The sequence below is a fragment of the Micrasema longulum genome, unplaced genomic scaffold, assembly GCF_059751315.1.
Source record: "Micrasema longulum isolate JH-2025_06_02 unplaced genomic scaffold, ASM5975131v1 h1tg001446l, whole genome shotgun sequence".
NCBI lineage: Eukaryota > Metazoa > Arthropoda > Insecta > Trichoptera > Brachycentridae > Micrasema > Micrasema longulum.
Window position 1 is genome coordinate 59,167 of NW_028278632.1, and position 22,117 is coordinate 81,283.

A 22,117-nucleotide genomic window follows, 5' to 3' on the forward strand; every position below is an offset into this window, starting at 1 on the left:
ATTCTCCTATGTTTGAACACCCATATTTCTTAAATTTTTCCTCTTTTGTTGATTTACGTGAAGTCTTTACTTCTGCTCCTTTAAACAGAAATCTTTATTGACATGAGATTCATCCAATATTGAATATTATGTAGGTACCCGAAACTTGCATTTAAAATATGAAACAGGCGATGAATTCTTGAATTTAAAATATTTTGTTGTTTTATAAAAGGCAAAATCTACCCACAGTAACCCTATAAAAATTAATTGAAACGTATTAACTCTTTTTTTTTTCACCACAACACGCCAGGAGGCCCAATTACAGTGGTGAATTACATCACAGAATACCCAGGCTTGAGAAAAATCACATTTAATTCTTGTGTTCTTACCGGGAATAAAACCTGGAACCTTCCGTGTGTGAGTCAAGCGTCTTGATTTTAAAAGTCATTTATGCGAATTGGTTATGCCCAGTTTATTTAATATTAGGAAGGGGAGAATTCAATTCCCCCCTTTCTCGGTCCATATTATGTATTTCTGGATTATCTTCTTTCTGCCAAGGCTATCAGATTACAGAAAGCTTTTTGACAGCTTTTCTTGTTCAGCAACAAGCAACTTTGTATGTAGGCTCCACCGAAGAGGCTTAGGTCCTCAGATGAGTGAAGTGTTTGGCATGCTATGATACCTACTTTCAAAATAACGTACACAGAGGTAATTACTGTCTACTTATCTACTGTATTTTTATTGTTATTTAAAAAGTATTTTCCATTATTTATACAGTTAGCTTTCAGTTTTCTTTTCCCTATCTTGAACAATTTATACTTTGTCCCTAAGATTATTTGAAATTTCTGCCAATGATAGATTTGATTTATAACCGATTACTTATTTTGTTCATACATTGAATTACTTGGTTCAAAATTCCTATTGCTTGATGAAAAATTAATCCCATCAATGTATTTGTGACGTGTGTATAACAAGTGTAATAAATATATTACAATAAAAATGTAAAGTATAATATTTTTGTGGTATTACATATATAAAGGTATTGAATTGACAGGTACCAGTTACTTTAGTACAAAGGAGAGTCTTAACTTAAGCTGCTTCTTCTTTACACCTACAGGCTCCCGCCGCCCTGGAAGACCGATGACATCGATGACGAGAGTGCTCGCTAGCGATAGAATCTTCTGGAGGCGTTTGGTGATGTCCACATGCTCCACTTAAGGACGAATGTGAAAAAAAAGAGAAGAAAGAAGTTACATAAGTATTAAAATTTATTTTACTATCACAGAAGAAATACAAAAATAACCAATGAGTACTGAATTTTTATAAATTAACTTTTATAGTAAAACCTTCCAGGGTTTTTAGATGTAGTTTGATACTCAAATGAAATATAATATAAACTCGTCTTAAAACTTTATTAAACAAATTAAAAGTTATGCTCCTGATGTATCTTGTTCCTTGGATCGAAATGAATTTCGAACAGACCTCGCACGGTGCTGAATATATGTCACAGCTTTAGTCCTTTGTATTAACGATATCATTATAAATGTTAATCCGATTATAAATATGAAATAAAATATCCAGGAAAATGAATTCCAACCAAGCGAACCTGAAATAAAAATTAATTAACTAGGTTTATTTCATTGGTATACATTTTTGAAACTATGACAGATATTAATTTTCTTTTTATCTTCTTATCTTGAAAGTAATGTTCATACTAACCCAAACATGACAAATGTATTGATTTATCAAAAGCCGATCTCTAAAGAAATAGTTATGTATATTTAGAAACTTCAAATCAGCGTAAAGGTAAAATATTTTATTTTTTCATAATTATTATAAGTCAAGGCATGCTTTTAAAACGATTAAAATGGGCTAAATGAGCAATAATAGATTTATTAGATCAAGCATTTGATGTCTCTTCTTTCTCCTCTTCTTAGTCACTATCCTCATGACGGAGGATAGTGACCTCTTGTGGGCGCCCCGAAAATTCTTCTCCAACTCTCTCTTGACTGCCCTGCACTCAGTGCTCCAACTACTGAGGCGCTTGCCGCTGTCCTGACCTGATCGGTTCATCGTGTAGGGATCTACCTCTTGACCACAACCATTCACTCCAGGCTATCCTCATTGCCGTAACGCAACATGTCCAAAGAATTGGAGAATCCATCTTAGGCAAACATTAACCAGAGTTAAACCATCAATGTTCAAATCCAAACTGATGGACTCGTTGGTACATCTAACTGCTATCTCCAGCACTACATTTCTAAATCGTCAATTCCTCGCTGTTCTGTTGCTTTGATAGTTCATGTTTCTGCAGCATATGAGAAAATGGAGTGGACCAAACTCTCAACGAGCTTTATCTTTGTACTGTTCCCCTAACTTTTCAGATTTTATCAAGCTTAGACATGGCACTTTTGGCAATGGCGATGCGATGATTGATTTCTCCTTCACATTTCCCTTCATTGTAAATTTAAGATCCAAGGTACAAGAACTCATTCACAATTTCTAGACCTTGGAATGAATTTTTGAGATCACCAAACCTCTGAAACCGGTTAGTGACCATTATTTTGGTATTATTCTAGTTAATTCTCAGTCCTAGTACTTGGCTTTCATTCTCAAGATGTATCAGGAGATTTACCATTTCACTGGGGTCAAAGTTGGAAAGCTTTACGCTGCCAATAGACACTCCTCTGTCCCATTATTTTTTTTAGCAATGGATGTAAAAGTTATAAATAACGTATCAGTTCATTCCTTTTCATTTCATGCCCATTTCGCATGCCCTTAGTTTAAATATTTTTTTAGTTAGATCTATAAATGAGTTAAAAATTTAAAAAAATAAAATGCAAATAGAAGCAGTTGCTAAAGTTACCACTAACCATTACTGTAGTATCTGGTTTTAATAAGTGTTATAGTATCACTGTATTCCTCTGGAATAATGTATGGTTTCCCAGCACAAGTCCATTTTCCAATATCTATGTAGCTTGTGTCCTCCAAAGTGATCTGACAAATACCACTTTCTAAATTTGTTCCATTCCCATAGTATTTATGATGTCCACCTACTGGCTTTATACCTGTAATATAAAAGCATATCAAAAAGGCACATAAAAATTGATCAAGTACACAATGTTTCATTTCAATGTTTTAAGTTACCATATCCATCGGGACGAACAAATCTACAGTATTCCAACGAAGAATTGTCAAATGTCTTACAGCCAATAGTGATGCCTTTAGGAGTACCGTAATTGTAATAAGCGACAAGTTTTGAACCTAAAAATCAAAATACAAATATAAAATTTTTGACAGTAAAAGTCACATAAGCTTATTTAAATTAACAATTTACGTAGTACCTATCAAATAGAAAAACTAGGAAAAATCTGAAATTCCACCTCTAATATAATAGAAAAAAACCTGTGTTAGTACTCGTGTGTCACTAATTTTCTTTCTCAAGTGATCTTGATTATGATAAATTGAATCATATATATTTTAACCATAACACTACATAATATAATGGAGACTGTCGCCGTGGATGGTTAGACAGTATACTGAGGAACTAATTCCCGCCAGTTGTAATAAAAAATCTTTTTTTTTTTCTCAATTGGTCTAGGTGATGCAGTGTATTCATAACTTTTTTCCATATCCTTTCTTTCCTACTTGCTTACAAGCCTCTAAAATAGATGATTACCTTAAAAAAGCATACTTTAAAAAAAGACCATTTTCAAAATTACTCAAATCATCTTTGAGATATTTGAAAATTTACATTTGATTTTTGCGAAATTGGGAATTGGTTTGTATTCTAAGAACTGCATGAAAATACAAAACAAGTTTATCTCATTCTTTTATCAGGTAGGTATGTTCTACGTCGTGGTACTAGGACTAAGTTGCAGAATGATTTTGCATATGTTACCATGAACAGAACTGACTAAAAAACTTGGTTATTAAAAGTGTAAAATCAATACAATACGTAATATATTATCACTCTCCAAGCACAAGCTAGTCTCTTTTTTGGAATGTTACAGCTTTAAGGTTAACTAATTAATGGAAAAAAAATATGTATCATTTTATGTAACCACATTAATAAATTAAAATAAAATAATGTTTCAAATATTGTAAGTAATGAAATCGAATGTTATTATTCACCATACTGACAACCTACCATAAATTTTTACACCAATTTGCCGTTTAATATCTCCAATGTAAGAGGCTCCCATATTACATGTCCATGTTCCAGAGTGATCCAACGCAGCACTTTGAATTTTTATTCCACACTCTCCAAAAGTCAAACCCCTTCCTACATATTCATAATTGGTATTATTATCACCTGAAAATATAAAAAGCCATTGAAATATTTGATATATTATAAACATAAAGTAAATTTGAACAAAATAATTTTAGAACAGGTAAATGCGAAAAAAAATGGCAACAAGAAATATGTAATTACCGATTAATAAATTCCCTTTTTAAAAATATTTTTTAATCGAAGAAATACCAATATATAAATACATGGAAGTATGTAAAATGTACTTGTACTATTAAATATAGAAAACAAATAAATGAATATAATAATATAATATGTTCCAGATATGCTACAGATGCCAAATCTTGTGCAACCTGCCACATCAGGTCTGCGTGACTATAGTGAGGTAATATAGTCTATACTATAAAAGCTATTCATAAAATTGGCAGCATGGTAAAGGCTCTCAGGAGGCATCAACAGTATGTGGTTCAGAGCTAATCAAATTTCCTCCACTTGATAACAGTTGTAAATTATTTGATTGTGTAATTTTTAGCTGTATATTTTTCTAGATTTTTTATAAACACATCTTTAGTCTCAATTCATATTAAATCCAATAACAACTTATATTTATCAATTTGATTTCCCAGTTTTAAAATAATCACCAGTGTCATGAATGCGTTGGGTTATTATTGAGAATGTTTACACGAAACAGTAAATTTGACCAAAATAATTTTAGAAACGAAGCTAATTGCGAAAAAAAAATGTCACTAAGAAATATGTAATTACTGATTAATTAATTTCATATTGAAATTTTATTTTTGCTGTTTCATTCACTGATTTAAAATGGAAACCACTGTTTCATTAAGGCATGGTTAAAAAAACTTTTTTTCTTTTTATTATTGAATATTATATTATGAATAGGTAGGTACCTACTTTATACTAGACGCAAAATCACATCTTGAAGTAAGGATCATGTTTATTATGCTAAAAAATTAACTTTCAGTCAGATGAGTTTGTAGCACATATTATTATGTAAATGTGTCGAACCTCTGTCGTACCCCAACTCAACATAGAGCTTTTAGTACCATGAAGTCTGGGATACATTATTATTTAACATCATGTACTATTTAACATTATGTACTATTTAACATTATGTATTTAACATTGTGTAATGAATAAATTATGCGTGAAACATATTTGGGCAAATTTCCAGAAAAAACTCTAATGGTTTGGAGAAAACTATCCTCGGGGGTGAGTGTCGAAGGGACAAGGTCGCGTAAATGTCAGCCGACAAGATGGGAGCAATCATTAACAAATGCCCACAGATCAGCACAAGACCGTTCCAGATGGAGGGAGACTGGAGCCATGACTGGAGTCAGGCGTGATATCCATCCTCAGACATGAGACGTGGATTCAAGAAAATGAATAAATAAATATATTTAATAAAAATAATATTTACCAGGCATGGGGATAAACTGAGTTTTATTGGGTGATTGAAACCAGCAGTATTTTATTTCATTTGAACTTGAACACGTCATAACAAAACTTTTTCCTACAGTCTGCATAATGATGTCACTATTTTTTTCAACCATGTTGGTAGAATTCCCATTAGTATCTTAAAACAACCAAATACATTTCAGAACATTATCAAAATCATTAATAATATTGTTTGTTGTACAAATTAATGTTGGTTGAATTTTTTTACCTTCAAATATTGGATCATTTGATTTTATAATATTAACAAAACCTCCAATGTCCTGTTTGTCCTTGCCATGGTTAATGATACATTGCCAGTCTTGTAAATCTACAAGACTCGCATTTTGAACTTCTATTCCACAATCAACAATAGTATTTCCCTTGCTATCTTCACTAGAGGGACATAATTAAATTAGACATTAATTTGATCTGGTTAAAAAAAAATCATAAGTTATGTGGGAACAGATATTAAGTTTAATAATAATCGCAAATCATAATACAATTGTGACGTGCGGGCGAATAGGTACCAACGATTTTTTTATATTTTTTGCAAAAAAAATCTGCAGCTGAAGTACATAGACTTCTTGTGGAGACTTAAGGTGACCATGCTCTGTCAGGACATCACTGAACATCATTTTCATCATCTCTGATCTGCACCATGATCGGCTGGGTGTAATGTATTATGAGCTCCTTAAACCCAACGAAACCATCACGGGAGAATGCTATCGACTACAAATGATATGTTTGAGCCGAGCATTGAAGAAAAAACAATCGCAATATGAAGAGAGACACGATATAGTAATTTTGCAGCATGACAACGCTCAGATCAGTCAAAACATGCTCAAATGTGAAGTCCTACATCACCAGGCGTATTCACCGGACATTGATCCTTCCCACAACCATTTGTTCCGATCGATGACTAGTGGCCTGGCTGAGTAGCACTTTCATTCTTTGGTGATGGTATCCATATGCTGTCAGAAAGATGGGAGAAAGTAGTCCCTAGCGATGGACAATACTTTCAATGACATGTTCTTTACTAATTTTTAAAAATAAAGCATCAATTTTCATAAAAAAACAAAAAAAACGTATTCAAGTCACCGATAGAAAAAGTATATTTCAAAACTGATTTTTTTCCTTACACGAAAGACTGATCACTGTTTCCAGATAAACCTAATTTTGTTGAAATCATATTAATTCTCTGTGACAAATTAACAATCATGTCTGCTGATAAGCTTCGTAAGTATTTGTGATACTTATTTATTATCATCAATAAATATTATCAGTATTACAACAAATAAAAAAATGTTTATACTTACTATGTTCCTTTGCCATAATAGAAGTATTTTTCATTTCCAAAACCAGGGCTAAGTATGAAGGTTTCTCCATCTGATCTTACCATTAAACAGCTGTTCATGGAGTCCGCCATTAATGAGCACACAGCCCTCATTACCTTTTTATTATCGGATAAAAAGACTTGGGTTTGCACTTTGTCATAACTAATTTCATCTATAAGGGAATAATACTAAATTTTTTTAAACATTCCCAATACATGACAAAAAAATTCTAAAAAATCTCATTTATGGGTAGATAAATATTATAAATAGAACATTATATACATAGAATTTTTATTTTTAAAATAATACTATTGGTACTGATACATATTATTTGTTCTGTACCTACAGATTTTATGTAATGAAAGGAAAATAAAAAATATCCCAATTCTACAGAACAAGACAATGAGGATAATGCTCAAAATCAGCATAAATAATATTATTTAAATTTAAACGTAGAAATAATGTATAACTAAATTGGCTTCCTAAAAGTAAAGCAAGAAATCGAATATAATGTTGAAATTTTCATTCAGGGTAAAAAATTAAAGTTTCGTAACTCTACGCCTCAATTCTTCCATTTGTTGACATATAACTTTAAAAAAAAAGATATAGGCAGAATGATGAATGTTATACAATGTGTAAAGTGATAAGTAAAACCAGTCAATGTCCAGCCTTATTCCATAAACATTTATTTTTTAAAAAGGTTTCGCATTGCTGTTGAGATATCTCTCGGTCTCAAAACACAACTGTTGAAATATCAATAAACTTACTAGGGTCATTAGAGTCGACAGAAACTGTGTATTTGTAAGTTTGTAATCTTGTCATCCCCGGTAAACCAACTTCAACCTTCCACACACCCTGGTGCGCTTTTGTTACATATTCCAACAAAAAAGAACATTGACCATTCATTCGCACTTGAACTTCTCCAGTTGGATTTATTGCCTGGCAATATTTTGCAGATTCAGGACCAAATTTAAGCAGTGAGGAAGATCCTAGCACCAGATTGTATTCAGTGTCGTTCAATGGAAGAATTTCTGGAATAATTGGACAGTTAATATATATAGAACCTGCATGTATTTGGTGTTAGCCCTAATATAAGAACTAAGAAATGTAATTGCTCCAAAAATATTTAATGATTTATTGCCAAATATAAAAGACTCAAAGTGTAAAACAAATTTTAAAATAAAAATAACTGCACATATACATAGTATAGCGAGAGATTTTCTTGAAAAATATATGTAGATCAAAAAACGTAGTACTTTATATAATTGGTACACATATTATTAATATTTTTATGTATTTCATTATTTTATATTTGTTTTTTATTATATATTATAATATATTATTTAGGTTTAAGTAACATGTATTCTTGGCACATATATGTGCTTTATGTTTGTATAATAACGATTTTTAATTTCTTACATTTGATTAGCTAGGCATTTATAATTAAGTAGTTTTAGTTTTTTTGTTTTGTTATTGTTATATTAGTATAGAACTACTTATACTCTAAAAGATAAAAAATCTCATCTCTGCATAGAGCACTTCATCGGTACTCCAATTAGGAAGTTCAGCCCTATGGGAAATTGAATATAAAAAATACATTCTTAAGCGGGGTAAAAATTAGAGCATTAAATTGTAGGGCGAAATTTCTTGAAAATGTATGAAAAAAATAATAAAAGTGAATTACTGTGAGCGACGTCACTGGTTTTTTACTGGCGATAGATTTCCGGTTTATGGTAAGTCAACTAACCAATCGGCAGATTTACCGAGAAGAAGAGGAAGGGAACTTGAGATGTCACAAGCGGAGTAATTTCAAAAACACAAAACTTGAAAAAATCATAGCGTTGATAATACAATACATAAATTTAAAAAATAAATAAATTGGCTTTGTTTAATAGTCTACTAAAAAACTGAACTTCCTCATTGCAGCGTATCTGGATCAATGTTATTACATGGAAGGTAAAGGTGATTAGTCTTAAGCTGCAGGTTTCAGTCCAGGTACCACAAAATATTGCAGTGTGGATACACCTTTGAAACCAATATTTTACATCCGGGGGAATGGCAGGGGTTCCAGGAATCGAACTCAGGACCTCAAGCATGACAGGGGAACATGCCAACCTGTAAACTAGGAGACGGACTTATCTCCACTTTATTCCTCTTTTCAGTATTTTGACCTGAGAGTAGTCATCGAGTCAAAAAAACTTATCCGGGGTTCTGAGAATATTTCACACACACCTGTATTCGTCATTCGCCCGGACACAGAAAGGAAATATAAAACACGTTTTATAATAATTGAAAGAAAAACAAAAACATGTACATAAAATATCTAATAAAAATGTATAAAGTGTCATGATAAGTTTAGTTGCAAGTATAATATCTACATTATTTTTATTTACTCTTAAAGTATTACTTATGCAGTGGCGCGCTCAAGGGGGGTTTTCTGGCGTCATAACCCCTCTATAATTTAATAAGTGTGGAAAGAATATCAAATTAAAATTAATAAATCACCTAAAAGATTTTTGCACACATTTAGAATCTTTTTAGTGCCCTTGTGTATTATTTATTACACACTCGACTTTTAGTCATTTTATTTCATATTTACAAATAATAGTGAATCCCCCGATCGAGTTCAAAACCAAACGATTGCGAGGAATGCCTTTCAATCACGCGGTGTACTGCCGTTGAGTCAGTAAAGTTCAAGGGGTTTTTGGTTATGTTTCAAAATTAATTGCCACCTCAGAATTAGTGAACATGGCATCAAAATATCTGCTTGGTACTCGTATTTTACAGTTTTTTTAAAAGGAAAATGATAAAAACTTGAATGGTTTAACATTAGCCACTAATAGAGTCGCTCAAATGGACAAAAACTATTCTATGATTATTAACCGCGAAATTAGCTACAGTTTACAGCAATACAATGAGGTCATAGGTACTCAGGTTGAAAATTGTAAGCGCAAACCAAAAGTACCTGGTTCACATTTGTTATTTTAACCCAAAACCAAACCAAAAATTTGGAACGCTTTTGTTCTATGCAATACAGCGAAAGGGCTTTTCCAGGGGTAGCTAATGATTACTCTGAGGGTTTAATACTGTTACAGCCTACATTATTTAAAACCCTATTACCTATAAAATTTAAAGCCCCCGATGAAAAAAAAATCGGCCACTGGACTTATGTTTTGTATATTATTGATTTTAAGTATGAAATTATCCTTGGTTTAATAAGAGTGTATTACATTGTATCAGTATTGTTTGATTGACTGTGAATTTCAATATAAAGGAAAAAAATATATACATACCTTTCACTGAAATATTGACCTTGCCATAATATATTATATTCTCTCCTCGTGCTTTAAATTTCCACGATCCATTTAGATCACTTTGTACATTGATAAATGTAACATCACATTTGCTACCAATACTCATATGTAACCTCTCATTTGAAAAACTACTGCTTGTACCAGGTGCGTCGTATTCACAAAGCACAATTTGTGGGGGAATAGTTGGGAAGCTTATGTGAATGCTTTCTCCTTCGTAGACCCATATAGAAGTTGAAGGAAGCATGGCAACTTGCTCTGCAAACAAAGCATATAAAATGGCATATATTTTTTTTTGGCGCAATATTAAAAAGGTGATACACAAACCTGTGCATACATACACTACAAAACGAGTCTACTTTTATAAGAATTTCATTTTTTCTCTGAAAATATTAAAATAAAAATAGTGTTTGTATGTCAGATAGACGGAAGTTCACTGAACATAGTAACAATTCACAACTAAACAAATATTTAGTGCTTTTGAGTTACTTTTTCGATGGGGAAAGAATTGTATATTGATAAGCTTTCCACTAATCATTGCCTGGTTTAAGTGTTTAAATTACAAACTATAGCATCGACTATGTTAAAACGAACATATTGTCTTTGATTCATCAACAGGTAAAAGAGAATAAATTAAAAACTACCAAAGGCAGCATGGTAAATGTTACATAGTGTAAATAACAGGTCAAAAGTCCTCTGATTGCCTCGACTTCCATATTCCCCTTTCAATGAGATTCCTTATTTCTGTTTAAAAATATGTGTCATTCAATTATTAAAAAAAAAAACATTAGAAAATGTTTTTCACAGAGCACCTAGATTCCAATCGATTCATTTCTCTATCTGCACCCAATGGTGCATAGGACACTGCATCAGTACTTGGATTGCCGCGTATCTAAATCGTTTTTGTTACATAAAAGATAGGTCATAAGCATCAAGTGCCTGTCAGTCAGAAACAAATATTTCACATTTACCAGGAATCGAACCCAGGACCTTAATCATGTTAGGCGATTATGTCAACCACTACAATACGAGGTGGACTTATCCCCACTCGATTCACTTTCCAGGATTTTTACCTGAGAGTAACTAGTAAGTTGAAAACATTTGTTCGAGGTTTTGGTTCTATTTTACACATAGAACTATATTTTACACCTGCCCGGACACAGAAATAATTCTGTTTAGAAAAGGTTCAATCATACCTACCAGCTTGTCTCCCGCATATCGCACACCACACCCGAGGCCTTAAATTTCCTTGGCGGAGCCCACATACTCATACATGGAAAAATTGCTCATTACTGAATGAGAAAAGCTGCCAGAAGGAGCTCTCTGCATTCTGGTAGCCTTGGCATATTTGTGCCGAAAGAAGGTAATCAATAAGTACAAAATATGCTCTTCATTGGATTGAGAAAAAAGGGAAAGCCTTTTCTTCTGTGACTGGATTAAATTGATTGAAGATGATTACACAAAGGAAACTTTATAAAAGCCTTGATAATATCTTAGAAGTCACCAGATCTGTATATCCGTCTATATCGTAGAATAGGGTTGTGGTCCCGTTTTAGTGTGGGGACTCACGGATCAGAGGTCCGAGGTTCGAACCCCACTCTTTCCCAACTTGATTTCCATTTTTAAATAGTGAGTTATTCATAATTCGTTGAAACCGGCCAACAAGATTGAAATATTTGGGTAAATTATAAAAATGTTCACATTTCTTTTTCCGAAGGGACAAGACGACAGGATGTGTTCAAAATATTGATTAGGTTATCTGCAGCAGCATGAAGGGGAATCAATCATTTTTCATTAAATTTACGAGGACCTGATAATGTTAAATTACATAGATAAGGATATTTTTAAAATGCTGCAACCTTCTTACCTTCAACCAAAAAATTAAGGAGTTGGTTTTCATTAACTTCTTTTTTATTTACATCAACACTGCTTGAAAACAGTGTCCATTTTCCGGTATAAGACATGTTCATTCTGTGGATCTCAAAACCACACTGATGAAATATAGAAAACGTGTCAATTACTATATTAGGATCTGTCAGATTACTCTCACGTGAGGGAAATATCGAGTAAATGGCTCCTTGTGGAGTCCTAAGATAACAATTCAAAAGTTCATTTGATGGTTCGGTCGGCATTTTGTGAGATACTCTCCCATTTAGACTTGAAGTCAAAATTTCCTCAGGATGATCAATGCTTTCTGAAGAAACTGTCAACAAACAAAAACTGTTAATAAATTTGTTACGTGTAAGTAGGTAGGTAATAAATAATAAGATTTTTTTAAAGATTATCGCAAGCTTATGAAAGCCCTAACAGATTAGCTTTAATGAGTATATATAATAACACTTAATCTAAACAATCTTAAAATCTATTTCAATTTACAAAAGGTATACCTAATTATGGTATAATCTAGGCGGACATAGCAAGTGTGTCATCGCGAGTCAGGAGTGACAACACCGCTAGCTTTTTGAATGCTTGCCCTTGCTGTAGGAACACATCGAAGTACCGTTTAATGAGATTTTATTCACTGTTCTGAGGATCCTTGGTAGAGGGGAAAATAATCTGATGAGGGTTTTATAATTTCCCACAGCAAAGACAGCACTGGTACATTAAGGTTAATCTGAGCAAGAATATCACGTGCATCTATACAGTTAGATATTAATTTGTGCAAGAATATCAAACCAGACAAAATCCCTCTGAATTCTAAACTGAAGATATGAAAGTACTCTAGATGATCATAATAGTTAATTATGAAAGTATTTGATCCAATTCTAAATATTAACGATTTAAAAAATTTACGTTGCACCGATTCAGTCCGCAATAATGCTATAAATTAATATTATAATGAGGAGACCATATTATAGAATGAAATTCAGTAGTATAACACATATAATATAACACTCAAAGTATAACACTTATAATCTATAAAATCAACCGATTATATAACTTTTTCCTTTCCGGCGTCGTTATATGGAAATCCCCTCTCAAAAATGGCATGAAAAACAGGGTATTTTCACAAAGTCAGGAATAACGATAAAAATATCATACATATTAAGAGCGGATTTTTACAATTCTAATGATAGAACTATCAATGTATTCAAAACAAGTTTTCATTTATAATTTTCGGTTTAAAAATTAGCACATACAAAACAGCACGCAGTGTGCATCACGTCATTTTGACGTCGCGCGTTATGACCGCTGACTGCATTTCTAATAAACATTGCGTACAAGTTAAGCGCGAAAACGTCATACGTGCCGTTTGTCCTACAGGACGCGAAACGTCTCGTTTTCGGGTAATTCAAAATATGCATACTTAAAACCTTTGTAGAAAATTTAACCGACACCGACGCAACGTCGCATGAAACCTTTGTAGAAAATTTAACCGACGCCGACGCAACGTCGCATGAAAAAAAAAACGCTTGTAGTTTTTTGCTCATTGAAAAATAATAAAAAAAACGTGAAAAGACTCTATGCGTTGAATAGAGAATATTATTTGTCAAAGCAAAAGATATTATGTCCACAAATATATTAAAAATCTACATTAATTTCTAAAATATTAAAACAGTGATATTATGAAATACATATTTTTAGGGTGTGCTTTAAATCCTCTCCAGTGAATACAAAATATTTTTAAAAACCCCCCTATTAAATATAAAATTTCAAATCGGCATTGTTGGGAAATAAACCCGGGACCTCAACAATGTAGGTGATGCGCTAACAACTACACCTCGAGGCGGGCTTATATCCATCTAATTTTCCTTTATAGGATTTTCAGGATAAGGTGGAAAACATTCGTTCTGCATTCCGGTTTTAATTCACATTGACACAGAACTGTTTTATTGATTTTTATCATTTCCTTATCGGCATCTAGTGGTGAATAGGGTTCTGCATTGCCTTTCTAATGAAGAAGTTCAGCGCGAATAAAAACTGGATATAAAAATGTTATCTTACGCTTGGAAAAAAATTAGAACATTCAATTGTGCGGCGCAGTCTCTTAAAATGCATGAAAAAAAAAATATTTTAACAAAAGCGAACTACTTTGAACGGCGTCACTAGCTCTTCCGAATCAACCAATAAAAAATATTGTGATAGATTTCCGGTTTACGAGAAGTCAACTCATCAATCAGCAAATCTCACTGAAGGGAACTTGTGACGTCATACGCGAAGTAATTTCAAAATTAAAAAAACTTTTAAAAATCATGGCGCTGATAATACGATAGGTACATATACATTTAAACAAGTACAACAATATAAAAAACCTTTGAACCTCTTCATTGCAGCGAATCTAGATAATTTTTGTTACATGTAAGGTAATTCCATCAGACTTACGCTTCAGGTGCCAGTCCAGGAGAATTGAAGTCGAACAATCTTGAGAACTAATATTTTACCCACCCTACTAGGAATCGAACCCAGGGCATGAACCTCAAGCATGGTAGGCAAACGCGCCAACCACTCACAATAAGGTGGACTTATCTTCACTCGATTTCCCTTTTCAGGATTTTACCTTAGTGGTCATCGAGTCAAAAACGCCCGTCCAGGATTTTGGTTCTTTTCCACACTCAGAACTATTCTTTATCCGCTATGAGTCAGAAAATAATCAACTCTGATACAAAATTCATACAAGTAGTAAGAAATAAAAAAAACTGTTAGTACCTTTGATCAAAACATTATTAACTTTTTATAGTTAGAAGCATTTCTGATCTGTCTTTCCTCTTCAAAATTTTAAACAATTTTATCGATAGTCCATATCTCTTGGAGCGTATTTCAATCAATTGTCCCGTAAAGTCAACACGACAAGTTCATTTTTTTTATAATCAATTACCCAAAAAAAAATATGTTCAAAACTCATTTATTTATCGTAGCTGCTCCAAATTTAATTTACTTTAGATATTTAGATATTTTTAATAGAAAATTTTGTGACTTCGAAAAAAAACTTTTTGAAACACTGTAAAATGAAACATTTGTCAGTGTAATAAGTTTGTGTTCCTTTAAATATGTTTATTTTATAATTTCAAAATTTTGAATTGGTCAACCATATTATGAAAATCCCTCTCCTCTCCTCCACTCTATTTCCTCATCCCTTAACCTTCTTACGAGCTCTTTTTTTTCTCATGTCTTATATAATCTATTATTTTTCTCTTTACCCATGTTCTCTCATTATATTTGTGAAAAACTTTAACTGGATGTATGTACTATTTTCCATATTTTGTATTCTTATATAACAACTGTGTTTTTCCTTAATAAATAAAAATAAAAATGTATTTAAAAAAAAAAGCTAATACGAAATCTGTTTTGACTTACCATAAATACAGCACATCATCAGAAAAATCCATTTTAATATTACACCTGCGCCCATGTTTAAATTTAAAAAAAAACAATTATAACAATATCAACAATGAACGCACAAATGACAATAACAGTCTCGATTGACAGATTCAATAATGTCGAAATAAAGTAAAAGAATAACGTGATGTGCTTCGTACTTTTTTATCTTTGTTACTTATCTTTTGTTGGAGATTATGGGCAAAATTTATCTATCAGCGCAGCCAATATTTATTTGTTAGCTGTAAACAGTGATTAGATTCACAAAAAATGGGAAGTGTGCTTGGAATTAATAAAAAAATATTATATTTATTTATTTATTATTAATATACACGGCGCGCAGTGCCTTTTACCTTAAAAAGATACATATTAAAAATAATATAAACATTTCAATATAATGTGAAAAACTTAAAAATTAAATATAAAAGTTCTATTTTACATAAATACTATATATATATATAACACAGCAGTTTTGTATAAAAACATATTTAGATTTAAATAAATAATTAAACAATGTGTGGAAATAAAATTTTAAAAGGAAAATAATTTATGCATATTTCTCTTTAAACGGTACAAAATATAAGTATATCAAATATAATATATAAATTCTTTTGTCTCAAAAAAAAATAAAAAAATAATAGTAATTTAAAAAAAAAGCATACACGTAAATATGGTACACAATAGTACCCATACAAAAGTAAACATAAAAAGCACTACAATCTAAAAAAATGTAAATTACCGTTCATCATCTTTGAAATGATTAAATAGAGTTGATTTATATAAGCTATACTTTAAGTGAAAAATATCAGCAACGTCGGAATAGTTATTGTCGAAAACATGGAGTCGATTCAGAATAGCATTATACGAGTATACGGTACGTGAATTGTTGCAACTAAACGGAGGTACTTGACGAATCATTCGTCCAGGTACCTTGAAGTTAATGAGCGCTAATAGATTTGGGCAGTCCCATGTAAAGTTAACAATCTTAAATAATTCCAATTAATCTATAATTTTTCTTCTCTCAGTTAGTTTTAACAAGTTCAAAGTATCTAATAGGAAATCCTAGTCAGTAAATTCACATCTAATTCCGAGTTTGAAATTAACGTATCTTAAAAATTAAAAAAAATATGTATGCAACAGAGCTAAAACCTTTACCATGCGGGTAAAGTTCATCCGAACTCCACCCTCAAAGGATTCAGATTTATATATTTTTTCATTTTGACTATTTATTTATTTACTTCACAAAAGTCAACACATGGAAGAGTTGAGGAAATAAATTCGACTAGAAAGTCCAATTTAAAATTCTCAACTCACGCTTTGATGCGCCTGAACTACTGAGCTCAATAAAATTAAATATCCCAACTTGAAACCTAAGACAAAACATACTCTATCATCCCGATAACCATATAACTAACTATGGTTTTCATTCCCCTATGCCAAGAATTCTTAGGTCTGCCAACAAACATGCCAGTCTTGATTTTTTGATAACAAGTTTTCTTCTTTCATAAGATCACTGAATCAAATTCAATAATAAACACCTCTCTCCCGCTTCCACTCCCACCAAGTCTACTATATACAATTGTGTCTTTCTACTTTCTTTTATAATAATTTTCTATGTATAAACATGTCCTTAAATATGCCCATTGGGCGAATATATAAATAAATGTAGATCTTTAAACAAAGGAAGAATGTTGAATGTTTCACATAATGTTTTGTAATCATTTCGGCGAATTGATCATGTCCAATCAGTTTAATTCCAGTCAGTGAAGAATTTACTTCCCTCTTTTCTCAATCCAATGAAGTACATATTATGTACTTCTGGATTACTTTCTTTTAGCGCAAACATGCAAATGCTACCAGATTACAAAGAGCTCCTTCCGGCAACGAGCAAATTTTCCGTGTATGTTGGCACTGCCAAGGAGCCTTATGTCCTCAGGCGCGGTGTCCGGTATGTGGCGGGCAAGCTGTTTACTACTGTTTTGTTGTTTTAAAAGTGTTTAAACAACCTTATAAACTACTTACAACCTATGTTGGATTAACTAACTGGAAAATTATTTTCAGGCGTTGCTTAGAATGCCTAGTAGGCGAATTGGTTCAGCCGGATGAATCTCACTAACATGACAAAGGTTTCAGCTCTTTAACTTCATAAGAGTCAACATTGAAAGCCCCACCCACTTCCCCGAATCGGTTTTAAAGGTCTTGTAGCCTCTTTTCAGATTTTTTTATTAGCTGTAATGAACGGTAAATTTATTTATAAAAAAAAAAATTGTTTGCAAAAGATTTTAATTTTTTGAATTTACACTTACTGCTTTCACTGCCCCGATCGCCGTCAGAGCAACCAGTCAAGTATGTACAGTCAATTTGTCTGTCACGATCGATCAAATTTTCCCATTTCTGACGGCCATGGGGTATGTTAGTTCACTAGATTGTTAGTAAACCGGAAGAAACAAGTCCGATCGGGAGAACCAAAACCGTTACCACCCCTCCCTCCACCAGCCAAATAATTCAAACCGATTAAGCCAAAAAAAAGAAAATAATTGTTTATAAGTTCGCTCCATTTCTAGCTCCACCCTATTCAAGACGAAAACCTAGCATCAACCTATTAAAAATCTAGCATCCTAGTCAATCCCTATCAACTAACCTATCAACCGACTTATCAAACAACCGACAACCAACCTTTTTAACCACACGCAATATGAAAACCCAATTCTATCCAGAACAGCATCCCCAATAACCCACCACGGCGGCGAAGGAGCAGCACAGCCCGACCCCCGACCGATACACGCCTCCAGCCCAACTCGTTAGTGCATTAGTAGATAAACCCTCTTCCCTTTTACGGAAATAGAAAACACATGACTTGAGTTCGTACAAAAGTCAATAGATGGAAGAGTTCAGGAAATGTGGATGTTAGAGCAAAGGCAGAATTGTGAATGTTACACAGTGTGGCCACCTCAACCAGTCAATGACAGATCATAAGCCCGTTAAATGCCTAGACTTCCATATCCCTTTTCAATATATTTTCCCTCTCTGTTGCATCAAAATTATATCTAAATAACTCCCCAGGGAGGAAGTCCAGCCTGTCTACGAATATTTGGACACACTCAAAACATTGTTGAAAATTTATAATATTTAAAAAAAAAGTTTCATGTTTTATTTTTATAATTTCTTATGTTTTAATTACCATATATATTAATCGGCCTCGGCATCGGCATGCGTTGGTCTCGTGATATAATGGTTAGCGCTTCTGCCGACCATTCAAGAGGCCTTGGGTTCTAAAATATTCTCGTGTAAAAAAGGGTGTTTTTACACTAGAATATTTCATAGTAAGACTGATCATCTTCCCTTCATGTAACAAAAATGATCAAGATACGCTGCGATTGGTGTACCAATGCAGTGCCCTATACACCATTAGGCACGGGTAAGATGATGATTATGATATATATTCATTTTACATAATATAGAGGAGAGCGGGGTCTAAAGTACCACTGGTCCAAAGTAACAACGCCTCTCCCTGCTCTCCTGTAAATAATAGCGAGAAACTGAATCCGTGGTTTGAACACTGTGCTCTAACACTACCTCTCGCAATTCACTAGTTAACTGTGTTGCGAAGCGCACGTCTATAATAATTAAGTAATATCCAAACTTCATCGCTTCATGCAAGTTAAAAGTTTTTTCTTATTTTTTAGATGATGGGTTTAAAAATAGATTTAATCAGTTAGATTTTGAATGTCTTAATTAAATTACAAAATTTTCGATGTCAGTTAATGGATTAAAGGTATTCTTTATATCTAAATTCATTGTAAAAGAGAGGGAAAACATTTTGAGAGAGGAATATTGAAGTCTATGCATTAACAGGGCTTATGACCGGTCATTGGCTGGTTAAAGGGACCACTAAGTGGTATTCTTTACAATTTTTCGAAAATTTGAGACAAAACTTTGAAAACGTGGTTGAAGTCCAAAACAACAAAATTAGTAACTCTAAGAAAGCTAAAAATAATGACAAAGAAAATGTCACGGAGGATTCTTTCGACAAAAAAGAGTGCTTTTGCTTGGTATGTATGGAAACGTAATTAACTAGTCATCTCGGAGAAAAGTGCGTACAATGTAAGCAAAGATGGACTCACGGAAAATGCACTATGACGGAGGCAAATTATGTATGTCACAATTGTAAATCCGATTTACTTACACGTTTTTAAATTGTTTGTCGTTTCTAAAAATTAAATTTGTGATACACGTCGTCTTTCTTTTCAATACAAATCACGTTACTTTCGACCCAATACGTGTTACTTTAGACCCTGATAGCGGGGTGCTCATAGTAATAATTCTCTAGAAAAGGCCTTAAGCTTTATTGCATAAAACAAAAGCGTTCCAAAATTTCGATTCGGTTTTAGTTTGGTAGTTAGTTTAACAAGAAACGTGTAGGGGTTTCGGTTAGCGCTTACAATCCTCAATCCAGATACCTACGGCCCGTTGTATTGCTGTAATATGTAGCTAACTTCGTGGTCAATAATCATAGAATGGTTTTTTTTCCGTATGGGCGACTCTATTGGGTTATTACCCTAAGGCGATAACGCTAAAAAATTCTTCAGCTGTAGAAACATTTAAAAGTCTTTCAGGACGGAAAATAAATACTTTTCTTTAATACGAAAGACTAAGGACAATAATATGAAGAACATTATAAAACCAATAGAACAATAAATCATCATCATTCTATTTCCACACCGAATGGTGCATAGGGCACTGCATTGGTACACAAATCGCAGCGTACCTTAATCGTTTTTGTTACATGAAGGTATGATGATCAGTTTTATGTTTCAATGTATAAACAAAAAACATGTCAATCATGTAAGGAATCGAACCCGAGATCTCTTGCATGGTAGGCAAACGCGCTGTACACCACGGGGCCGACAAAAAAAAGTTTATTTATTCTCTTGTTTAATTGAAGATGATTAATTTTCATTAATTTAACCGTGCACGATTTTCATATAAATTTGTTTTTATATGGAGTGAACCGAGTGAATAATTATTTTAAGTCAAATGCAAACATCGTCTTTAAAAATTAAGTTTGAGATAAACATTGCAGCCGGACGGACGTCACGTCGCTTAAGGTATTGTTGATCCATCAACCAACGAAAAACGGGCTTTAGAGCATCGTATAAAATACCGAACTCACGCGTGGTCGCTAGCTTACTGCTTCTCCTTAAAATCCGACAGCTTTTGCTTTCGAGGATGATTAAGTTTTCTGAATCATTCTCCTCCAATAGTTATAAAATATTTTTTTGTTTTGACGAAACCATTTAATTATTATTACAATCATTAATGTGACACACAAACGTAGCTTCAACCAATTTGATTATAGATTTTACAGCTTTCGTAATTTGACATTTCATTAAATAAGGCAATAAACCATTCTAAAAGTGGTAGCACTAAAAGCATCCAAGGTAAATGACGTAATTCCTTTGTTTGGCGATTTCTCCATGCCGTGAATGGAAAACTTGGAAATAGAAATTACGTGGGGAACGTAAACTGAGTAGGTAACTATGCAGTCACGGGGGGTTGTTTAGTGAGGCCTAAAAGGAAAACAAAGGTTACTTAAATGTCTAAAATAAGGGTGGCTCGCAAACTACATAAATAATTTTAACCATACGGTTTTTTATATTATATTTTCACTATACCGCCTATACAATGCCTGCATATTACAAATTATTTTTTACGGGTGCCAATCGTTGCACCATAGAAATATTATTATTATTCCATGCGTTGTACCTTACTAGGGCCCAAAACAGCAAACTATTGAGTTTTGAAAATAGGTGACTCAGAAAGAAGAATATTGGGCGTGTGGTGCCCTGACTTCGTAAGAAATAAGAAAAAGAAGAAAAAAAGACAGCGCCCGCAGCAACCTCAGATGACAACCGTTATCAAGAGGAGACGATACAGCTGGCTGGGCCCGCCCGTTCCTGTGACGTAACTAGCGCAGCGTTGTAAATTGCGTTTGATTAATTAATATTCCGGCAACTTTTACCACGAATTTTTTGGTAATTTTCAAGTAAATCTTAGCATATGAAAAAAATCCATCAAATTTGATTTACCGTTGGACAATTTCGTCCAAGCTTTAGGCCACAAATTCTATCAGACGAAAATTAGTCTAAAAACACACCAATTATACAGAGGTCCCGGGCTCTATTCCCGGCAAGGTCGACTTGATATATTTATTTTTCTCTCCAATACTTCATCGTCCATTAAGCTTGAAGTTGAATACCTTATCTACATATGTATGTTAAATTCCTATCCGCCAATTCAGTCGATTGTTCAAAATGGCACAGAATTATGAAATAACATAGGATGGATTAATCGATAATTATTTTTAAAATTATTTAATTAATTAATAGGCTGGTAAACACAAGAAACCGTACACTAATCTCCTCTCGACTAATCTCCACTTGATTTCTTTCGGCAAATTTTTTACCCGC

The 22,117-nt window shown here is 33.0% G+C and overlaps 1 protein-coding gene across 1 annotated transcript; it reads right to left on the bottom strand.

Annotated features, from left to right (window-relative positions):
* Positions 1–967: 967 nt before the first annotated feature.
* LOC148275358 (uncharacterized) lies at positions 968–15,784 on the bottom strand. The gene is made up of 11 exons (XM_088235803.1): positions 15,627–15,784; positions 12,199–12,534; positions 10,314–10,589; positions 7,788–8,051; positions 7,003–7,192; positions 5,916–6,079; positions 5,670–5,825; positions 4,130–4,294; positions 3,127–3,243; positions 2,853–3,047; positions 968–1,585 (listed from the first exon to the last, which is right to left on the bottom strand). Exons 1-11 carry the CDS (start codon positions 15,679–15,681, stop codon positions 1,410–1,412), a joined length of 2,094 nt encoding a protein of 697 aa, XP_088091929.1. The 5' UTR covers positions 15,682–15,784; the 3' UTR covers positions 968–1,409.
* Positions 15,785–22,117: the final 6,333 nt, after the last annotated feature.

What these genes read in the sequence shown, in the direction of transcription:
- LOC148275358 (XM_088235803.1), bottom strand. Translation starts at nt 15,681, where the DNA reads ATGGGCGCAGGTGTAATATTAAAATGGATTTTTCTGATGATGTGCTGT. An exon ending in GATGATGTGCTGTATTTATG is followed by an intron (nt 12,535 to 15,626) that starts GTAAGTCAAAAC and finishes GTTTGTTGACAG; the next exon opens with TTTCTTCAGAAAGCATTGAT. An exon ending in TCAGTTTATCCCCATGCCTG is followed by an intron (nt 4,295 to 5,669) that starts GTAAATATTATT and finishes TTATATTTTCAG; the next exon opens with GTGATAATAATACCAATTAT.